This window comes from Chionomys nivalis, chromosome X (assembly GCF_950005125.1).
Source record: "Chionomys nivalis chromosome X, mChiNiv1.1, whole genome shotgun sequence".
Lineage (NCBI taxonomy): Eukaryota > Metazoa > Chordata > Mammalia > Rodentia > Cricetidae > Chionomys > Chionomys nivalis.
The window spans coordinates 22,122,564-22,144,046 of record NC_080112.1 but is presented as its reverse complement, the minus strand read 5'-3'; the positions used below and the strand labels follow the sequence as shown (position 1 = coordinate 22,144,046).

The following is a 21,483-nucleotide window of genomic DNA, read 5'->3' as shown; positions in this document are numbered from 1 at the left end:
TGACCTGGGTGCTCCTCCTCCCTTCTTTATAAAAAGCAATGACATTCCCGGAAAGCAGTCTTGGCTTTTGTCTGTATTTTCAGTAAGAGTCAATGGGCATTTGTACTCTTTTGCTGTTTTGCTCCACCACTGTGATTTCAGATGGTCATTCATGACAGTTTGATATGTTTTCTGTCAAGTCTGGTGTCCAATTCATGTTCAAATAGCAGCATGATGATTTCTCCTGATACTGAATGGCTTGTTTGTCCCATTCAGGTTGGGTTCCAAGTCACTTATTTAGGGTCTCCAGGTTAAATGTCCTTGTACAATGTGACCCCTCCTTATGAGAAGCAAAGTGACCCATAAAAGAATATGTACTTCATTAAAACATGAAAGATCAAACAACAGCAGCAAATAAGTCAACACCAAAGCAGTAATGAGCATCGATTAGAGGGAGAGTGGGTCTTGTTCTCATTCTGAAATGAATGGCAGGGCAGCTCCTCAGAAGGGAGATTTTCTACCTATAATGGCGCAAATGTCAGCCTCTGCAGTTGTGGACGTGAAGCCTGGGTCTGGTAACTGCACTCCACATTCCGAGTGAGAAGGCTTCTTCCCTTAATGCCCCTTTGTGTTCCCGTCAGACTTTGTGGAGAGCACTTGTAATTCTGTCAGAGATTAAGTGCAAAATCTAGATATGAACGGCTTGTGTGTTGTTCCTTACTGTTCCATCCATGATGTGTAATGTTGATAAAGTCTAAGCTACTGCACACAATTTCTGACTAAAGAGCTGTTGGAAAGCTGGGTGGGATGATTGTTCCTTGTAAACAAGTCTTTCACGCGGATGAGGGCATCTCACACCGTCAAAATCAGTGCAGTTGTTTGGGGCGGGGTGGGCCAGTGGAACAGTGCCTGCCCAGCCTGTGGCAGACCCCAGGAATGGTAAAACCATCAGCACAATTAATGCGGCTTATGATGAGTGAACTGAGGTATCATTACAAGAAACAGACAATGCCACTTAGTGATGGACCTGTCCCCATGAATAGTCATGTCAAGCAGCCAAACATCCTGTGCAGGAACTCCCTTCCTAAATAATCACGCTTTCTCAATGATCAGGTCAGTGATCAAGAAACCAGAAGGCATCAATTCCATCTGCCCTGTAGCTGTGAGGGTTACACATTTTTCACATTTACAGACAAGAAGCTTGGTCTATATGCTAAGCAAGCTCTCTATGAAGGGAACCACATGCCACACAAAGGACTTGTGTTATGGCTAATGTTTTCCAAATGGGAGAAGCAGTCTTCAGGAGAAGATGTCAGAGTTCTTGGCAGGGGACAGTAAACAGACATTCAGTAAACAATTTCTCTGTAAGAGTGAGGCAAACAACCAAATAATAGAAGGAGAAGGAATCTGCAGTCTGAAACTGCATGCATGCAGCACAATTCAGGAGCGCCTAAGGAGAGCAGTGCAGGGTGAAATCTATGGAGGGCTGCCCACCTGGGTTTGAACCACTATCAGTCATGCAGGCGAGATATCTTGGGGGAAGGTGCTCTTCACCTAGCTTAACGATCTGGGTACCATCACTTGCAGTCACATGATGGAAAAAGAACAGACTCCAGGAAGTAGTCCTCTACCCTCTTAAAAAACTCTCTCATCACACATTTGACCAGAGCTGGCCCGGAAATCTATGTATACCAGGCTGGCCTGCAATGCAAGCAGGTCAGCCTGCTTCTGCCTCCTGTTTGCTAGGATGGATTGCTTGTGCCATCATGTCTGGCCTTGCTTAAACATTTGTTTGTATTTGTTTCTAAAGTCAGGCTCTCCCTATGTGACCTAGCCTGAACTGGAATGACTGTGTACCTCCAGCTGGACCCTAACTTCTGCAAATCTGCCTCCTACAAGAGTCTGAATCTCTTGTCTTAGTAAATACATTGTGCCGTCCCTTTACTGTCTTTTGCAAGCTATTTAGCTGTTTATCACCAGCCTATGTCCTAACAGCTCCCGAGACTTTATTGAAATGGTGTAAACCTGCCCTCCACAACCATCCTTCCTGTATTGTAAAGTATTTTCTAAGACTGGCAATGGAGAGAAGAGACCCTTTTCTACTGGAGTCTAGTACCCACAGAAAGGGAAGTATATTTTGCCAGGGATGATACGGGGCTTGTGTTCAGAGATTAAGGACCTAACTGACTTTTGGAACAACCCAGTATGGGCTCCAACCCCGTTGTGGTCCCCCCAGAACTTCTGGAGAAGAAGTATATTGAGTCTGTAAGTCACAGGCAGGGAGGGAAACTTGCTGCCAAGTCATCCACCTGTGCAATCAGATCCTGAAGAATGTGACAGAAGCCCATGAGCAGCATAAGACACACAACTGGAGAGAAAACTCCAGCATTGAAAACCAGGTCTCTTCAACTTAGTACAAGCTTCCTTTGCACTAATGCAAGTGGGCTGTTTTAGGAAAGGCTGGTTGATTCTAGAGCTTCTGGTGCTGTCCGCTCATTGCATTGAGCCACTCGACAGTATTTAAGCCTGCTGATGCCATGATGATCATATTAAGTGGATCTGAGACCAAGGAACAGTATCTCTCTCTCTTTCTCCCTTCCACCTCTCTGCTTCTCTGTCCCCTCCTCACTCTCTGCGATCTCTCTCTCTCTGTCTCTCTCTCTCCCTCTCTCCCTGACTTCACTCTCTCCATCTCCACATTAAGAACTTTGATATGAATCCCACATTCTCCTGATGTTTTTTCATTTGTGACTACTGCTCGATGCATGGATCCTTTCATCACCCCTAGCCACGATGACCTTGGGTATTCATGGCCACAGACTAGATAGATATTTTGCCTGAAGTTAAAGCAGAAGGAGTTTGAGGGACAAACTGTCTGGTGGCCATGTTTTTACCCATGGAATGACCGCTGGTCATGTCCTAATGAGCAGAGGAGTTGTTTATGTCCTCCCCCAAGATTTCATATCACTTCCATAATTGTGAGGTTCCTTGGTTGAGCCACTGGAAGATGGCATTGGTTTCTGTTTGTGGTTCTGCACTTGAGACACATGACGGTCACCTGCATGATATCACAGTCCTTTTTTCCTTCCTTGCTTGCTCGTGGTCCCTGCTGCAGATCAACACAACCAGTAGATCATTCCCTCTGGAGAGCCTTTTTCTGTCTACTTGACCACAGCACAGGACAGACTGATGCAAGGTCACTCTGAGGTCTCCAGCAAGCCCTAACATTTGAAGGATTTGGTGAACTCCTGTGCCGTTCTCTGCATCATCATCGTTTTCCCCATATCCTGTGAGGGATGTGTCCTGAGATCTCTTGAGTTCCCACCAAGTGAGGGAAATTTCGGAACTTACTTTGATTAACGACTAATTTCTCATCCTGTTCTGCTTGGGACCAATCTTGGGGATTATGGCCAGGTTGATTTCTCAAAAGAATAAATGGTTAACCTTGATAACCATGATTAGAGAGGGCACAGTCAACATTATTCCCAAGATAGATGTCTCAGTCAGGTTTTAGTTCCTGGTTTGTCCTTTTGGTTTTTCCTCAAATTTTGTTAAGAGATTTGATGTGGACCAGGTGTAGAAAGATGGCAAGCCTTCTTGACCTCTGTGAGAGGTTCATACTGTCACAATCCTTAGGATCTGGTCTTTCCCACACTGTGGTCAGTGCATTTTCATACACTGAGATTTCCTATTGCAGACAAAAAAACTTAGTTGTAGATTTTCAAGACACCATGAAGCATACAGGTTAAATGAAACTAAAAAGCCAGCACAGATAAGTAATGGCCCTCGGGGAGAAACTGTACTGTTCAATTCTTCTCCTGGAAGAAGAAATTTGCCCAAGTCCTTGTCTTCAAATACAAATGAAGACAAAAGCCTGTTGGTGGAGGCCTGTAATACCAGCTAGCCGGGAGTCTGAGGCAGGAGGATCATCTGTTGTAAGGTAGAGCTACAGACTGAGTTCAAGGACAGCCTGTATAGGGTCCTGAGACTTTGAGTCAAAAGAAAATATCAATGGAGAAGGCTGGAAATATAGCCGAGTGGTAACATAAATCTATTATGTAGCAGGCCCTACGTCCAATACCCTGTATTGACAGACAAAAGTAAACATACACAAATAAATATAAACCCAGCCAAAGTCCGTAAATGGAATAGAAGGTATTTCCTACATAGACATCTCTCAGGAGTCACTGTAAGTATGAGATCAGACTGGGTCTCCTTTCTTGCTAGTGACAAGGTGCAAGGCAGTAATGTCACACTCAGGGACAACATGCTGGTAAGTTACTCACCAAATAGGACTGAAAGGTTGCAATCATAACCTTCATTGCCACTCTCTTTAACAATGCTTGACCCGGTAGTATCCCTGTTTCTCAGGACTTGGGACATAAGCTTCCTACAGCTCATCTTCAGTTTTGAGTCTCCTTCACGTTCTGAGAGTTCTCATGATTGATGTTGACTTGAGACACATCTTTGTGATTTCTGAGCTCTCTGTGTGGCCTTGGGTGCACTTGTGTAATGTGATGAGTGATGGAGGAAGGTCATTGGCTAATAAAGAAACTGCCTTGGCCCATTTGATTGGCCAGCCTTTAGGTGGGTGGAGTAAACAGAACATAATGCTGGGAGGAAGAGGAAGTGAGCTCAGACTCCATGCCTCTGCTCTCCAGGGCAGATGCGATGAAGCTCCGACCCAGGATGGACATAGGCTAGAATCTTCCCAGTAAGCACACCTTGGGGTGCTACAAACATTATTAGAAATGGGCTAGTCCAGGTGTGCGAGTTAGCCGAGAAGAGGCTAGATATAATGGGCCAAGCAGTGTTTAAAAGAATACAGTTTGTGTGTTGTTATTTCGGGGCATAAGCTAGCCAGGCGACCAGGAGCTCGGGCGGCAGGAACACAGCCCGCAGCTCCTACTACAGATGAGTCTTGCATTGCTTGGGGACTTCCAGTCATGAAAGGACTGTGTTTACATTGAAACTGTTATGGGCATGGGGTGGTCCTTGGCTATGCTTGGTAGCACATTGTGATTGGCCCAAGTACAATATGAGTTGTGGTTTCATAATGCTGCAGACTGATTTCAGGGATTCTTTTGCAGAGTCTACCTGGGCCTTTGGCATCACTTCTAAACACATCATGGAGGTCCCATGGAGTTCTTAACTGAGTATTTTATGGACATCATTCTACCATTCCAAGGTCTGTAATTCTCCATAGGATCAAGGACATCCACAGAAATATTTCTCTGAACCCAATTGTGATGGCTTGTACAAAGACTCATTGCAAGTGCAGGGACCTAGTGAGGGAACTTGCGAGCTCTAGGCAGCTACTCCAACCTAGCCTCTGCTATAAAGTTAAGTGCTTAAACCCTTGACCTTGTCCCACAATGTCTGCTTTATGGATCAGTGTGAGTGGCTACCACTTTAGACTGATCTTGTAACACCCTGCCCCCCACTTCAAATTCCTCAAGCACACTGCTGTTGTACCAGAATATTATCCAAACACAACCCCTGCGCTCCACATTACCCCAGAGGATTCCTAGTCCTCCTGTGAGTGGCAATGCAAAGGGTGTAACCTTCTCGGGAATCCTGACTTGGGTAGGTTTAGCTTCTGTGTGATGTGATCCTGAGACAGATCAAAGTTTGTTTATTTACAAAGACCATCACCAAACAGTTATTATTTACTAAAATACCTGTCCTCGTCCAAATAATTTGCTGAACCATTAATAAAGGATCCATATGTATTCACATACACCTCCAAATATGTTGCTGTCCTAGAAAACTAAAGATCCATATGAGTTCGCAGCTTAGATCCTAAAGTACTTGTAAGGTTCCTCTGAGTATCACTTAGCAGAAGACAAAATGTGAGTGCCCTCATAGATATCACACCCCCGCCGCACACCCCTTTCTCGTCATCTGATTAATACATAATTGAAGGACACCCAGGCAGGTCAGGAAAGGCATAGTTTCATGTAGAAGAGAAAGCAAAGAGACAAGCTTGACTATGCATGCTGGGGTCGGCTTGGACAGGCTGGGGAGTGGGTATAGACTATACTGCAGGAGGGTTTCTATGTGTTTATCAGTTATTAGCTTATTATTGGGGGTCTGTACACTCTGTTCTTCTTAGTTGCCCTAAAAGCCTCTGATGATCCAAGTGAACATCTGGGAGGGCATATCCCTTGTTGAAGTGATCAGAGGACCAGCCTTTCAGTTGCCTATAGGCCACACAGGTGGGGTGGGGTAGATGTGGTTTTATTCACCTGAGGATGTTGCTCATTGCTCCAGGTTGCTGCCTAGCAACCACTCTGCAACAGCCAGTGTGTAGCTTTGGAATGGTAGAGGAAGCTGTTGGAGGCCTGGAAACACATCCCTACCAGCCATTACGGGGTACCGTGGCAGTTTTAAGGGCAAAGGCTTCCTGGCAGGGTAAATCTTGTTCCTGGACGTTTGGCCATGAGAGGCAGAGCCCGCTCTCTACTGGGGAACAAAGGGAGAATCTGTAAGATGTGTCACTTGCTTTACTGTTTGTTCTTCCTTCTCACATGCCCTGTGACCTGCCGTCCCTGGACAGTGCACGTGTAATTCTGTCTGAATAGAAGGATGTGTCAGGGTGTACAAGTTATTTTCACTTTACTGACATTGAACTGATTTGCTCTACTCAAGTCTGTGGTGTCCTGTTCTGCTTGCACCGGACAGCTTGAAATGCCCTGTTCCAAATGTGTAAACATGTTCTCTTCTATGATCACCTGCCTACTGTTGTTAATATGGACTGGGATGTCACCATGTGCTTTTGTCTGAGACTTTGAGAGGGGAAGAAACTGTGTATTGGCTCCACCCTAATCCAGGGGGCAATTTGTTTGTTCTGCACATCTGAGTTTCGTAGCATATCTTCTCAGCCCCCGACTGACTAGGTGATGACCCAAATTGTCATTATAGTTCAGTTTGCCTGCTTTCTTTTCAATTATTTCTCCCTTTGGCACAGCAATGGTCATGTTTTTCTTTTTCCACAGTGGATCTCCTGTAGTAGGTGCTGTGTTTTCTTCTGGTCACATCTTCCCTCCCCTGATTCCTCATCGACGTGGAAATCTTCCTGTTCTCCCCTCTGCATCCAGCATCAGCACATGCTGTTCTTTAGAATACACAATGGTAGCATATTACCTGAGAAACCAAGAAAATTTGGGATCAACCTACCCCAGGACCCAGCAATACCACTCTTGGGAATATACCCAAGAGATGCCCTATCATACAACAAAAGTGTTTGTTCAACTATATTCATAGCAGCATTATTTGTAATAGCCAGAACCTGGAAACAACTTAGATGCCCTTCAATGGAAGAATGGATGAAGAAAGTGTGGAATATATACACATTAGAGTATTACTCAGCGGTAAAAAACAATGCCTTCTTTGGGGAGAGCTTGGGGGAATGGTATGGTTGGGATAAAGGAAGGGTGGATATGGGAGCAGGGAAGTATATATCTTAATTATGGGAGCCATTTTAGGGTTGACAAGAGCCTTGACTCTAGAGGGGTTCCCAGGGGTCCAGAGAGATGTCCCCAACTAGGTCCTTGGGCAGCTGAAGAGAGAGAGCCTGAAATGATCCAATCCTATAGCCATACTAATGAATATCTTGCATATCACCAAATAGAACCTTCATCTGGCGATGGATGGAGATAGAGACAGAGACCCATATTGGAGCACTGGACTGAGTTCCCAAGGTCCAAATGAAGAGCAGAAGGAGGGAGAACAAGAGCAAGGAAGTCAAGACCACGAGGGGAGCACCCACCCACTGAGACAGTGGGGCTAATCTAATGGGAGCTTACCAAGGCCAACTGGACTGGGACTGAAAAAGCATAGGATAAAACCAGACTCTATGAACATGGTGGACAATGAGGGTTATTGAGAAGCCAAGGACAATGGCACTGGGTTTTGATCCTACTGCATGTACTGGCTTTTTGGGAGCCTGATCTGTTTGGATGTTCACCTTCCTAGACCTGGATGGAGGGTGGAGGACCTTGGACTGCCCACAGGGCAGGGAATCCTGACTGCTCTTTGGACTGGAGAGGGAGGGGGAGGGGAGTGGACGTGGGGGGTGGGGGAGGGGAAGGGAAAAGGGAGGTGGGGAGGAGGCAGAAATTTTTAATATAAATAAATAAATAAATAAATACACAATGGTAAAGTTTCAAAGTTGGTGACAGAGCAGGATGGGTGTCATTGAACCATTCGCTCTAAGATCCACCTCCCTGGAGATTCCAGTGACTCACTTCAACCAACTACAGTATGTGCTGTGACTCTCTTGGCAAACTGGATACAGGACCTTTTGACAGGAGGGCCCATGCTCAGCTGCCAGCCCCACTGCCCCATACCCTGTAAAAGTTTATGCCTTATATGAATTACAACACTGTGTTCTTGGCCAAGGACTTTCAGAGTCATCTAAGTGGTCCCTGGAGTTGGCATCCATGCTCCTTGCTTCCCCTAGAGGTGGTCTTCTGTGGGGACCAGGTAGCCCCCTTTACTTTGCCCTCAGTTATTAGAGTTCTCCTGGTGTGACTCATCGTCTTTATCTCCTTCATACAATTATATGTGTGCACTGGATGACTGTCTGTGCATGTGTGCTACTGTGGGCCCTCATCCCTGTGTGGGTGGAGGTCTGAGGTTGGCTCTGGGTGTGTTGCTCTATTGCTCTCCATCCTGTGTTCTGAGACAGTTGTCTTGTAGGATCCTAGAACTCACCAGTGTGCCTCGATCAGGCCGATAGTCAGCCCCAGGAATCCGCTTCTCTCTGTCTATCAGCCCTAGGATTGTGGGAGTGCTCTGCCTGGTCAGCTTTTGAGTGAGGGTAGAGGATCCTACCTCAGCCCCTGTTGCCCATGAGCCAGACATTTTGCCAGCCCCATGGCTCCCCAGCCCAGTTTCATAGTATTTTATTTAATTGCAATCTTCCTTCACAAAATAATGGCCTTTTCTGGATTAATGATTCCCATAACCACAGTGTGCTCCCCCTGCCTGCCTAACCCTCTCTGGTGGGCAGTTTCCTGGATGATCAGATCAGGATGTGTTTCTCACACTCACAAGCTAGCAGCCAGCATCTTCATGAGTACTTTCCAGCATCTTAGGTGTGTGGTGCTTCTGCTGTCAAACCCTCACGCATGTTTTAAACGCTGGTGCTACAAGAGAGACTCTAATTATGCCTTGATTGCCGTTGTCATGGTGATGTGATTGGAATACCTTTCATCAATGCAATACGATTTACCTCTAGGATTGTTTCGTGCCACCCTCTCCCAGCCCTTGTGACATAGACAGACATTTTCCCCAACCCCACCATTCTCATTTTCTCTCAAGAGAGGTTGGAGGACATGTTCTCAAATGTCATGACTGAGCTTGAGGCCCTGTGAGGACTCTGGACAGGAGGTCGTGGCAGAGGTGTAGTTTTTAAATCTCATCCTGAAACCACTGTGCCAGAGGAAATCAATAACCTGCGAAAAAAAGAGATTTTTCTGACAGGATGGAGTGTGTGGTTGCCTAGGTTACCTGGAGAGAGAGAAAGAGCCAGGGCAGAAGGAGACTGTCACATGAACAGCCTCATTCTACAGGATGCAGCCCTAAAGCCAGAGTGTGGAGGAGCATGTTCAGTATTTTAGTGCCTTCTCAACATTAGCAGCTTCCTGAAGGGGTCTGAGCCTGTTTGTGAGATGCAAAGACAAGAAGAACAAAGACAGAGGCTCTGGCCACAAGCTACAGGGACTGTTGGATTTTCAATGAGGCTGTGCAGATGGGGCAGTCCCTCTCCTGATGGTAACAAGGAAAAGGGTCTGTCAACTCCTGTGGAACCATGTTCCCATTAGACAGATGCTATTCTTTCTGTGTTGGCCATCCTGTTAATGTTGCATGTGCTGGGTACATTCACAGATGTGGTGAAATGGAACATTGCAGGGTTGATGAAGATCTTCTCCCAGTCAGTGGGTCGCCTTTCTGTCTTAGTTACAGTGTCCTTTGCTTTACAGAAGCTTCTCAGTCTCATGAGGTCCCATTTATTCAATGTCTGTGCTGCTGGGGTTACACGCAAGAAGTGGTCTCCTGTGCCCATGTGTTGTAGAATAATTCCCACTTTCTCTTCTATCAGGTTCAGTGTGTTCGGATTGATATTGAGGTCTTTAATCCATTTGGACTTGAGTTTTGTGCATGGTGAGAGATATGGATCTATTTTCATTCTTCTATAGATTGACTCAAATAGGAAAGATTACACCCAAATAGAAAAGAATATACCTTCTTCTCTGCAGCTCATGGAACCTTCTCGAAAATTGACCACATACTCGGTAACAAAGCAAACCTCCACAGATACAAAAAAGTTTTAGTGACCACCTTGTCTTATCGGATCACCATGGATTAAAGTTAGAATAATGCATACACTTCAAAATGATTACACTATCATTACATCTAGGGCTTTCTGCAACTATAAGGTGGTGGTCCTGGAGAACACAGTCCCCAGTATCAAAATCTAGAAAGCAGCCACCACCTCCTGTGTGTCTTCTCTTTTTGCATTTTTTCTTCTTCATTTTTCTTAATCAACTCTGCTGTTGTTGCTGCTTCTTAGCAAAACTGGTAAAAACAAAATTGTAATCACTGAACATAGCACTCTGGCAATCAAGACGTTTAAAACCTTCAATCTTCTGGGGTGAAGAAAGCACTGTGCAACATTTAGAACTCTGATTAACAAACAAGGTGGTCACAAATTTTCCCGGCTTGAAGACTTCCACAACCTTCCTGATCAGGTCATCATAGGAGGTCTGATTTAAGTTTGTTTCAAAGCTAGCATAAGAGAATTCTGCTTCTGGAGTGATGTAAATAGTCCAGTATGTTCCATCCGATTTCATTCCATTCACTGAGTAGCCACAAGGATTGAACAGTGTGACATCAATGATAGAACCTGGTATCAGGTCATGAATTCCACTCTCACGAGTGACATCCTTTGCAGTAACATTATCTTTCATGTAGAACTGCTCCATAACTGCTGGGTCAAGCTCACTCATCAGAATTTCCAGGGTTTGATCTGGCTGACTGATTACTCGGCTCTCTGGGAAATCCAAAGTATACAAGTACCAACAGTCAGAATTCATACGTCCCACATAATACGCTGCTCCATTTGGGAAAATTGCATTAAGAAACTCGATTTCTTCCTGGAAATTCCGGTGTGGGTACCCTTGGTGAGAAGGCTTCATGAAATTCTTACGAGAATAAAGGAAGCTTTGAATTGAGTCAAACCCACTGTAATCCCTTGCAAGCTTCAACAGGGGAACCAGTGCTTTCAGTAAGAGGGTGGTACCACATGTCTTCAAAATGAAACGTCTCTTGGAGACAAACATGCTACTCTCACTGAGTACATAAGCTTCCTGCTTCCTGTCAGTCTTTGTCACACTTATGATTGAGCATTGCACATCCTTCAAAAGGACATCCCACTCAGATCTTGGGATCGTGCGAAGATCCCCAGATCCCTGGCTGGCTTCGGACTGTTGCCTGGAGAACCAGACCTCCAGCAGTTTCTCGGTCCCTTCGAAAAAATGTGCAGCTTCCATCACGGTGAGACTAGCAAACAACCAACAACCACAGAAAATCAACTAAATTAAATCTCTTCTCCCGCCGCTCCCGCTGCCGTGGATTGTTCCAGCTGTGTTACTAAAGTCCAGGTTCCTTTTTTTTTCTTTGCTATAATTTTATATTAACTGTTTTTTTTAAAAGGACTAATAAAATTGTCCCGGCTATTTTTGTGAGCGAAAGTTGAACGTGAGTCTGTTGGAAATAGAGGCAGATACAGTTCAGTCTCTTGTAGTCCGCTGCTTTCCCGTTTGAGAGAGTTGAATGAGCACTAGCTAATGTCGGCGGCCATACTGTGTAAGCCTCACCACCATATCCTTATTTCTTTACACTTGACTGCATATATCAAGATTCCATTCTTTGCGAATATAGCTTGTGAGCAAGCTGTTTGCCCAGCATATGTGAACTAAGATTTGATTCTCTAGCAACACACACACACACACACACACACCTCTCAGTTGCACAATTTGTGTGCACTGTCAATTCTTTTTCCACTCACCTGTTGGGCATTTTGGTTTCCATATTTTGGCTAGCTACTACAAATAAAGCGGCCATTAGCAGCGAATGCAAAGCTTTGTGTGGAGAGAAGTTTTCATTAGGGCAAAGATCCCAAAGTACAATCTCTGGGGGACAGAGGCGTTCACTAGGACAATGACCCCAAACTACAAACTCTAGGTGACAAGACAATTATAGATTTCCTTAGTTTCATTTAAACATCCATCAAAACCACTTGTAAAACTCAGAAGGCCAGAGCTGGGTGGTGGTGGTGATCACCTTTAATCTCAGCACTCAGGACGGCAGAGGCTAGAGGATCTCTGATTTCGAGGCCAACTTGGTTTACAAAGTGAGTTTTAGGACAGCCAGGGCTGTAACAGAGAGTTACCCTGTCTTCAGAAAAGAAAAAGAAAAAGAAGAAAAGCTCTCAGGGGTAGTGCTGTGACCTATATATTAAATATGGGGTATAGAATATGAACTGTGAGAATAACACCTGCTACATATATCCAATATGCACATGTTTTACTAGACAAATAAAAACACTGCCCCCTTTTCCTTCAGTAACTTTTGGAGCCTAAACAAACAGGGCAGCATATGGTATACGCTATAAGTTTAGAAGATTGGGAGTGTAAGAAAATAAAAAGCTTGAGCTAGAGACGAATCAATTTTGTAGTGTTCACGTGACATCAGAGGACCCTGAGTTCAGTCTCTATTAAGTCAAAAAAACAAACAATCCCAAAACTTCATGAAATAATATACAATCAAAACCAAAACTATTAGAAGTTATTTATGTTTGATACATATAGAATGCGCGCGCGCACACACACACACACACACATTTCACTGGGGCAATTCATACCCCTAATCTGGTTTCATACACTTGCAGTGCTATTGTAAATTTTACCTCCCTCTCTAGTGGACTCTGTTGAGTGACAATAATAGAGACTATTTAAAATACATCCTATCAAGGAAGAGATATTATTCACTGCTGCAACATTTTTGCCATTGTTTTGTTTGCCATGTACACACATGCAAATGTTGGCATGTCTGTGCTTATGTGATTTTTTTTTTTTTTTTAGGTATAGGGCCTGGTGAGATTCTCACCATCCACGTTGGCATGTCAACTGATGTTGTCATTGTGTAGGTCTTGTTTAGGTGAGCATAGTGTTGAGATTTTATGGGTGCAGCTTCCCTGGCACATATAGAAGACACTTTTCCTTCGCAGACGTCCTGGTTCTCTGGCTCTTACAATCTTTCTTCCCCATGTTTCAGAATATTCCCTAAGCCTTTGGTATAGGGGTTGTGTTGTTGATGTATTCGTTGGGGATGTGCCCCCACAATCATTCTCCCTGCTTTCCCTATTGTGCATTTCTCTAATAGCCTCCCTCTGTTGCAAAGAGGAAGAGTGAGATGTACTATGATCATCTATGCACATAAGGATAAGTGTTTAGAATGTGCTTGGAAAGTGTCCTGGTCTAGGAAGTGGCAGTGGTGGGCTACCCTCTAGTACCCATGCCCTCACTATATTCTAACATTTTGTTTGTTTGTCTTTCATGTTTTTTGTTTTTTTCTTCTCCTTGTATATTGCTGTATTAGGTTTTAGGACTCTTTGTGTGTTTCCTTCTTTTTTGAGACAAGGTTTCTCTGTAGCTTTGGAGCCTGTCTTGGAACTATCTCTTGTAGACCAGGCTGGCCTCACACTCACAGAGATCTGCCTGCCTCTGTCAGATTAGGTTTTAGGATTCTTTTGCTTTTTTTTCTTTTGTGCTGATGTAAAGTTTTTCCACACAATATGTTTTGATCATGTTCTAACCCTACTCCAGTTCCTCCCACATTCATTTGTCCTGGCCAAGTATTCTGGAGCTTGGGGTCTGCCCTGAAATGTGGATGATAGACTCAGTAACATTCCAGTGTAGAAAACTGGTTTTCCCTTTGCCGGCAGGCATCAATTGCAAATAGCTACATGGTCAGTGGTGAGACACTATGTCTAATTCCCTTTCTCAATGCTGGGGCCCTGTCTGGCTTGAACCTGTACAGGTCTTGTGCACACTACCAGTCTTGGCGAGTTCTTAGATGTATTGGTCCTGTTTGGTCAAAAAGACTATTTTTCCGTTGAGTCACCATTGTCTCTGGCTTTCACAGTCTTTTCTCCTTGTCTTCCACATACCTTCCTAACCCTTGCAAAGAGGCTTGTGATAAAGACATCACATTTTGGACTGAGTGCTCCAAAGTCTCTCACTCTCTGCACATTGTCCAATCATGTTTCTCCATGTTAATTTTCATATGATGCAAGAAAAAGCTTGTGCAGTGTCCATTGAGAGATATTTGTGGGTATAGCAGTATTTCATTGAGAGTCAGTTTCTACCTATCAGCATTGTTTGTAATAGCCAGAACCTGAAAACAACCTAGTTTGCCCTTCAATGGAATAATGGATGAAGAAAGTATGGAATATATACATATTAGAGTACTACTCAGCAGTAAAAAACAATGACTTCTTGAATTTTGCATGCAAATGGACGGAAATAGAAAACACTATCCTGAGTGTGATAAGCCAGACCCAAAAAGAGGAACATGGGATGTACTCACTCATATTTGTTTTCTAGTCATAAATAAAGGACATTGACCCTATAATTCCTGATCCTAGAGAAGCTAAATAAGAAGGTAAACCCAAAGGAAAACATATAGGCATCCTCCTGAATATTAACCTTCATCAGGCGACGAAAGGAGACAGAGACAGAGACCCACATTGAAGCACCGGACTGAAATCTCAAGGTCCAAATCAGGAGCAGAAGGAGAGAGAGCACGAGCAAGGAACTCAGGACCGCGAAGAATGCATCCACACACTGAGACAATGGGGATGTTCTATTGGGAACTCACCTAGGCCAGCTGGCCTGGGTCAGAAAAAGCATGGGATAAAACTGGACACGCTGAACATAGCAGACAATGAGGACTACTGAGAACCCAAGAACAATGGCAATGGGTTTTTGATCCTACTGCACATACTGGCTTTGTGGGAGCCTAGGCAGTTTGGATACTCCTCCTACTAGACCGGGATGGAGGTGGATGGTCTTTGAACTTCCCACAGGGCAGGGAACCCTGATTGCTCTTAGGGCTGACGAGGGAGGGGGACTTGATTGGGGGAGGGAAATGGGAGGTGGTGGTGGGGAGGAGGCAGAAATCTTTAATAAAAAAAAATTCTCTGTACCCCCAGCTTGGGTGTAAAGGGTTCAGAACTGGAAGCCCACTCTTGGTCTGTGCATCAATGAAAAGACCTTAAAACTTTTAATGGACAAAAATAAATAAATAAATAAATAAATAAATAAATAAATAAATAAATAAGAAGAGACTGGATACAAAAACAGGATCCAACATCCAACATTCTGTTGTTTACAAGAAACATCTCAACATCAAAGACAGACATATGTCAGAGTAAAGGGCTGGGAAAACGTTTTCCAATCAAAAGGACGTAAGAAACAAGTGGATGTGGCTATCTAAATATCTAACAAAATTGATTTCAAACTAAAATCATTCAGAAGAGATGGAGAAGGACACTTTATACTCATAACCGGAACAATTCATCAATATGAAGTCTCAACCTGAATATCTATGCCCCCAATATAAAAGCACACACTTATGTAAAAGAAACTAAACTCAAACCACATATCAAATCCAACACTCTACTAGTAGGAGATTTCAACACTTCTCTCTCAACAATGGACAGGTCAACCAGACAGAAATTTAAAAGAAAAATAAGAGAACTAACAGATGTAATGAATCAAATGGACTTAACAGACATCTATAAAATGTTCCTCCCAAGCAGGAAAGAATATACCATCTCAGCATCTCATGGAACCTTCTTGAAAATTGAGCACATACTCGGTAACAAAGTTAGCATCCACAGATACAAAAATATTGGAGTAACCACCTGTGTCTTATTGGATTACCATGGAGTAAAGTTAGAATTTAATGACAATTCCATCCCCAGAAAGCCTACAAACTCATGGAAACTGAACAGTCAACTACTGAAAAACCCCTTGGTCAAGGAAGAAATAAAAAAATTAAAGTCTTCCTTGAATTCAACAAAAATAAAGACACAACATAACCAAACCTATGGGACACCATGAAACCAGTGCTAAGAGGAAAGTTCATAGCACTAAGTGCCCATATAAAGAAAACAGAGGAAGCTCACATTAGAGACTTAAGAGCACACCTGAAAGCTCTAGGAAAAAAAGAAGCAGACTCACCCAGGAGGAGTAGAAGACTGGAAATAATCAAACTGAGGGCTGAAATCAACAAAATAGAAAAACAGAAAACAATCCAAAAAATCAGTGAAACAAAGAGATGGTTGTTTGAGAAAATTAACAAGATTGAAAAACCCCTATGCACACTTATCAAAAGGTTGAGGGACAACACCCAAATTAACAAGATCAGAAATGAAAAAGGGGACATAGCAACAGACACTGAGGAAATTCAAGAATCATTAAGTCTTACTACAAAAGCCTGTATGCCACAAAACTGGAAAATGTAAAAGAAATGGACAATTTTTTTAGATAAGTACCATATATGAGAATTAAATCAAAACCAGGTGAAGAATTTAAATAGACCTATAAGTCATGAAGAAATAGAAGCTGTCATCAAAAACCTCCCCCCCCCAAAAAAAGCCCAGGAACAAACGGTTTTAATGCAGAATTCTACTAGAACTTCCAAGAAGAGCTAATACCTATACTCCCCAATGTGTTCCACATAATAGAAACAGAAGGATCATTGCCAAACTCTTTTTATGAAGCTACAGTTACCCTGATACCAAAACCACACAAAGACTTAATCAAGAAAGAGAATTACAGACCAATCCCACTCATGAACATTGATGCAAAAATTCTCAATGAAATACTGGCAAACTGAATCCAAGAACACACACAAAAAAATCATCCATTATTCATGTTCTCCCTCCTTCTGCTCCTCATTTGGACCTTAAGAGCTCAGACCGTTGCTCCAATTTGGGTCTCTGTCTCTCTCTCGATCTATCGCCAAATGAAAGTTCCTGTGCCATTCTCCTTGGCCTCTCGTCAGCTCTCATTGTCCGCCACATTCTGAGAGTCCGGTTTTATCCCATGTTTTTTCAGTAGCAGTCCAGCTGGCCTTGGTGAGCTCCCAATAGATCGGCCCCACTGTCTCAGTGGTTGGGTGCACCCCTCATGGTCCTGACTTCCTTGTTCATGTTCTCTCTCCTTCTGCTCCTCATTATAACCTTGGGAGCTCAGTCCGGTGCTCCAGTGTGGGTCTCTGGCTCTATCTCCATCCATCGCTAGATGAAGGTTCTATGGCGATATGCAAGATATTCATCAGTATGATTATAGGATAGGTTCATTTCAGGTTCCCTATCCTAAGGAGGGAGAACATGAGCAAGGAAATCAGGACCATGAGGCGTGCATCCACCCACTGTGACAGTGGAACTGATCTATTGGGAGCTCTCCAAGGCCAGCTGGACTGGGACTGAATAAGCATGGGTTGAAACTGGACTCTCTGAACATGGCGGACAATGAAGGCTGATGAGAAGCCAAGGGCAATGGCACTAGGTTTCGATCCTAATACATGAACTGGCTTTGTGGGAGCTTAGCCTGTTTGGATGCTCACCTTCCTGGGCCTGGATGGAAGTGGGAGGACCTTGGTCTTCCTGTAGGGCAGGGAATTTGGACTGCCCTTCAGTATTGAGAGGGAGGGGGAATGGACTGGGGGGAGGAGAAGAGGAGTGGGGATGGGGGAGGGGAGTGGGGGGAGGGGGCAATGTGTGGGAGGAGGGGGAGGGAAATGGGAAACGGGGAGCAGTTGGAAATTTTAATTAAAAAAGAATAAAAAAAAATCATCCATTATGATCAAGTAGGCTTCATCCCAGAGATGCAGGACTGCTTCAACATACAAAAATCTATCAATGTAATCCATAATAGTAATAAACTGAAAGAAAAAAAATCATATGATCACTTCATTAGATGCTTAAAAAGAATTTGACAAAATTCAACACCCCTTTATGATAAAGGTCTTGGAGAGATTATGAATACAAGGATCATATCTAAATATAATAAAGCAATATACAGCAAGCCGACAGATAACATCAAATTAAATGGAGAGAAACTCAAAGACATTCCACTAAAATCAGGAACAAGACAAGGCTGTCTACTATTTCCATATCTTTTCAATAGTGCTTGAAGTTGTAGCAATAGCAAAAAGACAACATAAGGAGATCAAGGGGATTTGAATTGGAAAGGAAGAAGTTAAGCTTTTGTTATTTGCAGATGATGTGACAGTGTACATAAGTGACCCCAAAAACTCTACCAAAGAAGTCCTACAGCTGATAAATATCTTTAGTGATGTGGCAGGATACAAGATCAACTCTGAAAAATCAGTAGCCCTCCTATATACAAATGATAGAGAAGCTGAGAGGGAAATCAGAGAAGCATCACTTTTCATAATAGACACAAATAGCATAAAGTATCTTGTGGTAACATTAATGAAGGAATTGAAAGACCTATTTGACAAGAACTTTAAGTATTTCAAGAACGAAATTGAAGAGGATACCAGAAAATGGAAGGATCTCCCATGCTCTTGGATTGGTAGGATCAACATAGTAAAATGGCAATTCTACCGAAGGCAATCTATAGATACAATGTGATCCTTATACAAATCCCAAAAAATTTCTTCACAGACCTTGAGAGAACAATAATCAATATTATATGAAAAAACAAAAAAACCTAGGATAGCCAAAACAATCCTATACAATAAAGGAACTTCTGGAGGCATTACCATCCTTGACTTAAAACTCTATTACAGAGCTACAGTAATGAAAACAGCTTGGTATTGGCATTAAGACAGAGATGTTGACCAATGGAATCAAATAGAAGACCCAGATATTAATCAGCAGTCCTATGAATACCTAGTTTTTGACAAAGAAGCTAAATGTATTCAATGGAAGAAACAAAGCATCTATCAAATGGTGCTGGCATAACTGAATGTCTACCTGTAGAAGAGTAAAAACTGATCCATATCTATCACCATGCACAAAATTCATGTCAAAATGAATTAAAGATAGCAATATAAGTCACACCACACACAGGAGGTCCCATTTATTTATTGTTGCTCTTATTATCTGTTCTACTGGGATTATATGTAGGAAGTGCTCTCCAGTGCCCGTGTATTGCAGGCGACTTCTCACTTTCTCTTCTATAAGGTTAAGTGTGGTGCATCCTCTTTAAGGTTAAGGTAAAGAGGATGCAAATAAATGTCTTAATAAAAACCATAAAATACAAATGGTTGAGTAAAATATTGAAAATATTTCAAGACAATAAAGTAGAACTTAATAAAGAAGTAGAATCACTAAGACAACCCAAACTAAAATAATACTGAAAATGAAACCTCAGAATCAAACAAAAACTCCAGAGCAACACAAACAGATTAAAAGACAAAGAAGGAAACCAATTTTGATTGTGAGCATTGATCCAAAAATATTCAATAAAATACTCAAAAACCAAATCCAAGAACATATCAAGAACATCATTCAACACGATAAAGAGGGCTTCATAACAGAGAAACAGGGATGGTTCAACATATGAAATTCCATCAATGTAAACAACCACTGAAAGAAAAATTCACATTATTATCTCATTAAATGCTGAAAAAGTCTTTGACAAAATCCAACACCAACACCCTTACATGACAAAAGCTTTAGAGAGATCAGTGACACAAGGGACATATCTAAACCTAATAAAAACAATATACACCAAGGCAAATCAAATTAAATGGAGAGAAATTTAAAGCAATTTCACTAAAATTAGAGACAGACAAGGCTGTCTACTCTTCGTATCTATCCAATATTATACTTGATGTTCTAGCTAGAACAATAAGACAACAAAAGGAGATCAATGGGATTCAAATTGGAAAGAAAGAAGTCAAAGTATCATTATTCATAGATGATGATGGTATACATAAGTCACCTCAAAAATTGTACCAGAGTAACCCTACATCTGATAAAGAACTTCAGTGAAGTGACTGCATGCAAAATTAACTTTAAAAAAGTAGCCCTCATATGTACAAACAATAAACAGTCTGAGAAAGGAATCAGGGGAACAATACCCTTCACAATAGTCACAGATAATATAAAGTAACTTTGGGTTGTTCTAACCAAGGAAATGGAAGACCTGTTTGAGAAGAACTTCACATCTTTAAAGAAAGAAATTGGAGGAGACAGGACGAGATATTTGAAGATTGTAAGATCCCCTATGATCTTAGATCAGTAGGATTAACATCATAAAATGGCCATCTTACTTACAGCAATCTACAGATTCAATGCAATCCCCATCAAAATTCCTACAAAATTCTTTGCAGACCTTGAAAGACCAATACTCAATTTCTTAAGGATAAACAAAAACCCAGAATAACTAAAACAATCCTGTACAATTAAAGAACTTTCAGATGTACTACTATCCCTGATTTCAAGCTTTAATACAAAGCAATAATAATAAAAACTGAATGATATTGATGTAGTTTGCTCAATATATGTGAATTGAAGATGTATATGTAATCCACACATTTGTGGTCACTTGAACTTTGAGAATGAAGCTAAAATTATACATTGAAAAAAAGAAAGCATTTTCACCAAATAATATTGGTCTAACTGGATGTCACCGTGTAGAAGAATGTAAATAGTTTATATCGATCACACTCCACCAAACTTAAGTCCAAGTGCATCTAAGACCTCAACATAAATACATACACACTGAACCTGATAGATGAAAAGGTTGGTATTGGTATAAGAGAGAACTTTCTGAACAGAACACCAATAGTGTAGGCACTAAGATCCACAATAAATGGGACCTCATGAAACTGAAATGCTTCTGTAAGACAAAGGATATAGTCAATAGTATAAGACAGCAGCCTATGGAATGTGAAACAATCTTCACCAACCCCACATCTCACAGAAGGCTGATATTCAGAATATATAAAGAAATCAAGAACTAGACATTAAAAAATAACTCAATTTAAAATGGTGTATAGATCTAAACAGAGAATTCTCAATGGAGGAATGTCAAATGGCCAAGAAACAAAGAATTTTCCAACATCTTTAGCTATCAGGGATTTGAAAATTAATATATGTGAGATTCCATCTTATACCTGTTAGAATGGCTAAGATCAAAAACACTAATGAGAACCTACACTGAAGACGATATGGCAGAAGGGGAAAGCTCTTCCTCTGCTGGTGGGATTGTCATCTTTTACAGCCACTTTGGAAATCAATATGTTGTTTTCTCAGAAAACTGAGACTTGATCTACTTCAAGACTTCCTGGGCATATACCCAAAGGATGCCTAAACATACCACAATGACACTTGCTCAACTATGCGCATAGCAGCTTGTAGATGAATGCTTCTCTCCCACTCACCAG

The 21,483-nt window shown here is 42.3% G+C and overlaps 1 protein-coding gene across 3 annotated transcripts; it reads right to left on the bottom strand.

Moving 5' to 3' along the window:
• Positions 1-10,529: 10,529 nt before the first annotated feature.
• Positions 10,530-11,537, bottom strand: LOC130868095 (S-adenosylmethionine decarboxylase proenzyme 1-like). Of its 3 annotated transcripts, none has more exons than XM_057760344.1 (2): positions 11,422-11,537; positions 10,530-11,331 (listed from the first exon to the last, which is right to left on the bottom strand). In XM_057760344.1, the coding sequence occupies exons 1-2, from the start codon at positions 11,535-11,537 to the stop codon at positions 10,530-10,532; spliced, it is 918 nt and encodes a 305-aa protein (XP_057616327.1). The 3 variants fall into 3 exon arrangements, with proteins under 3 accessions (XP_057616327.1, XP_057616328.1, XP_057616325.1); XM_057760345.1 differs by having other exon boundaries at positions 10,530-11,065; positions 11,429-11,537; XM_057760342.1 differs by having other exon boundaries at positions 10,530-11,537.
• Positions 11,538-21,483: the final 9,946 nt, after the last annotated feature.

Excerpts from the sequence above, each read along its gene's own strand:
- LOC130868095 (XM_057760342.1), bottom strand. The coding sequence starts at position 11,537 with ATGGAAGCTGCACATTTTTTCGAAGGGACCGAGAAACTGCTGGAGGTC.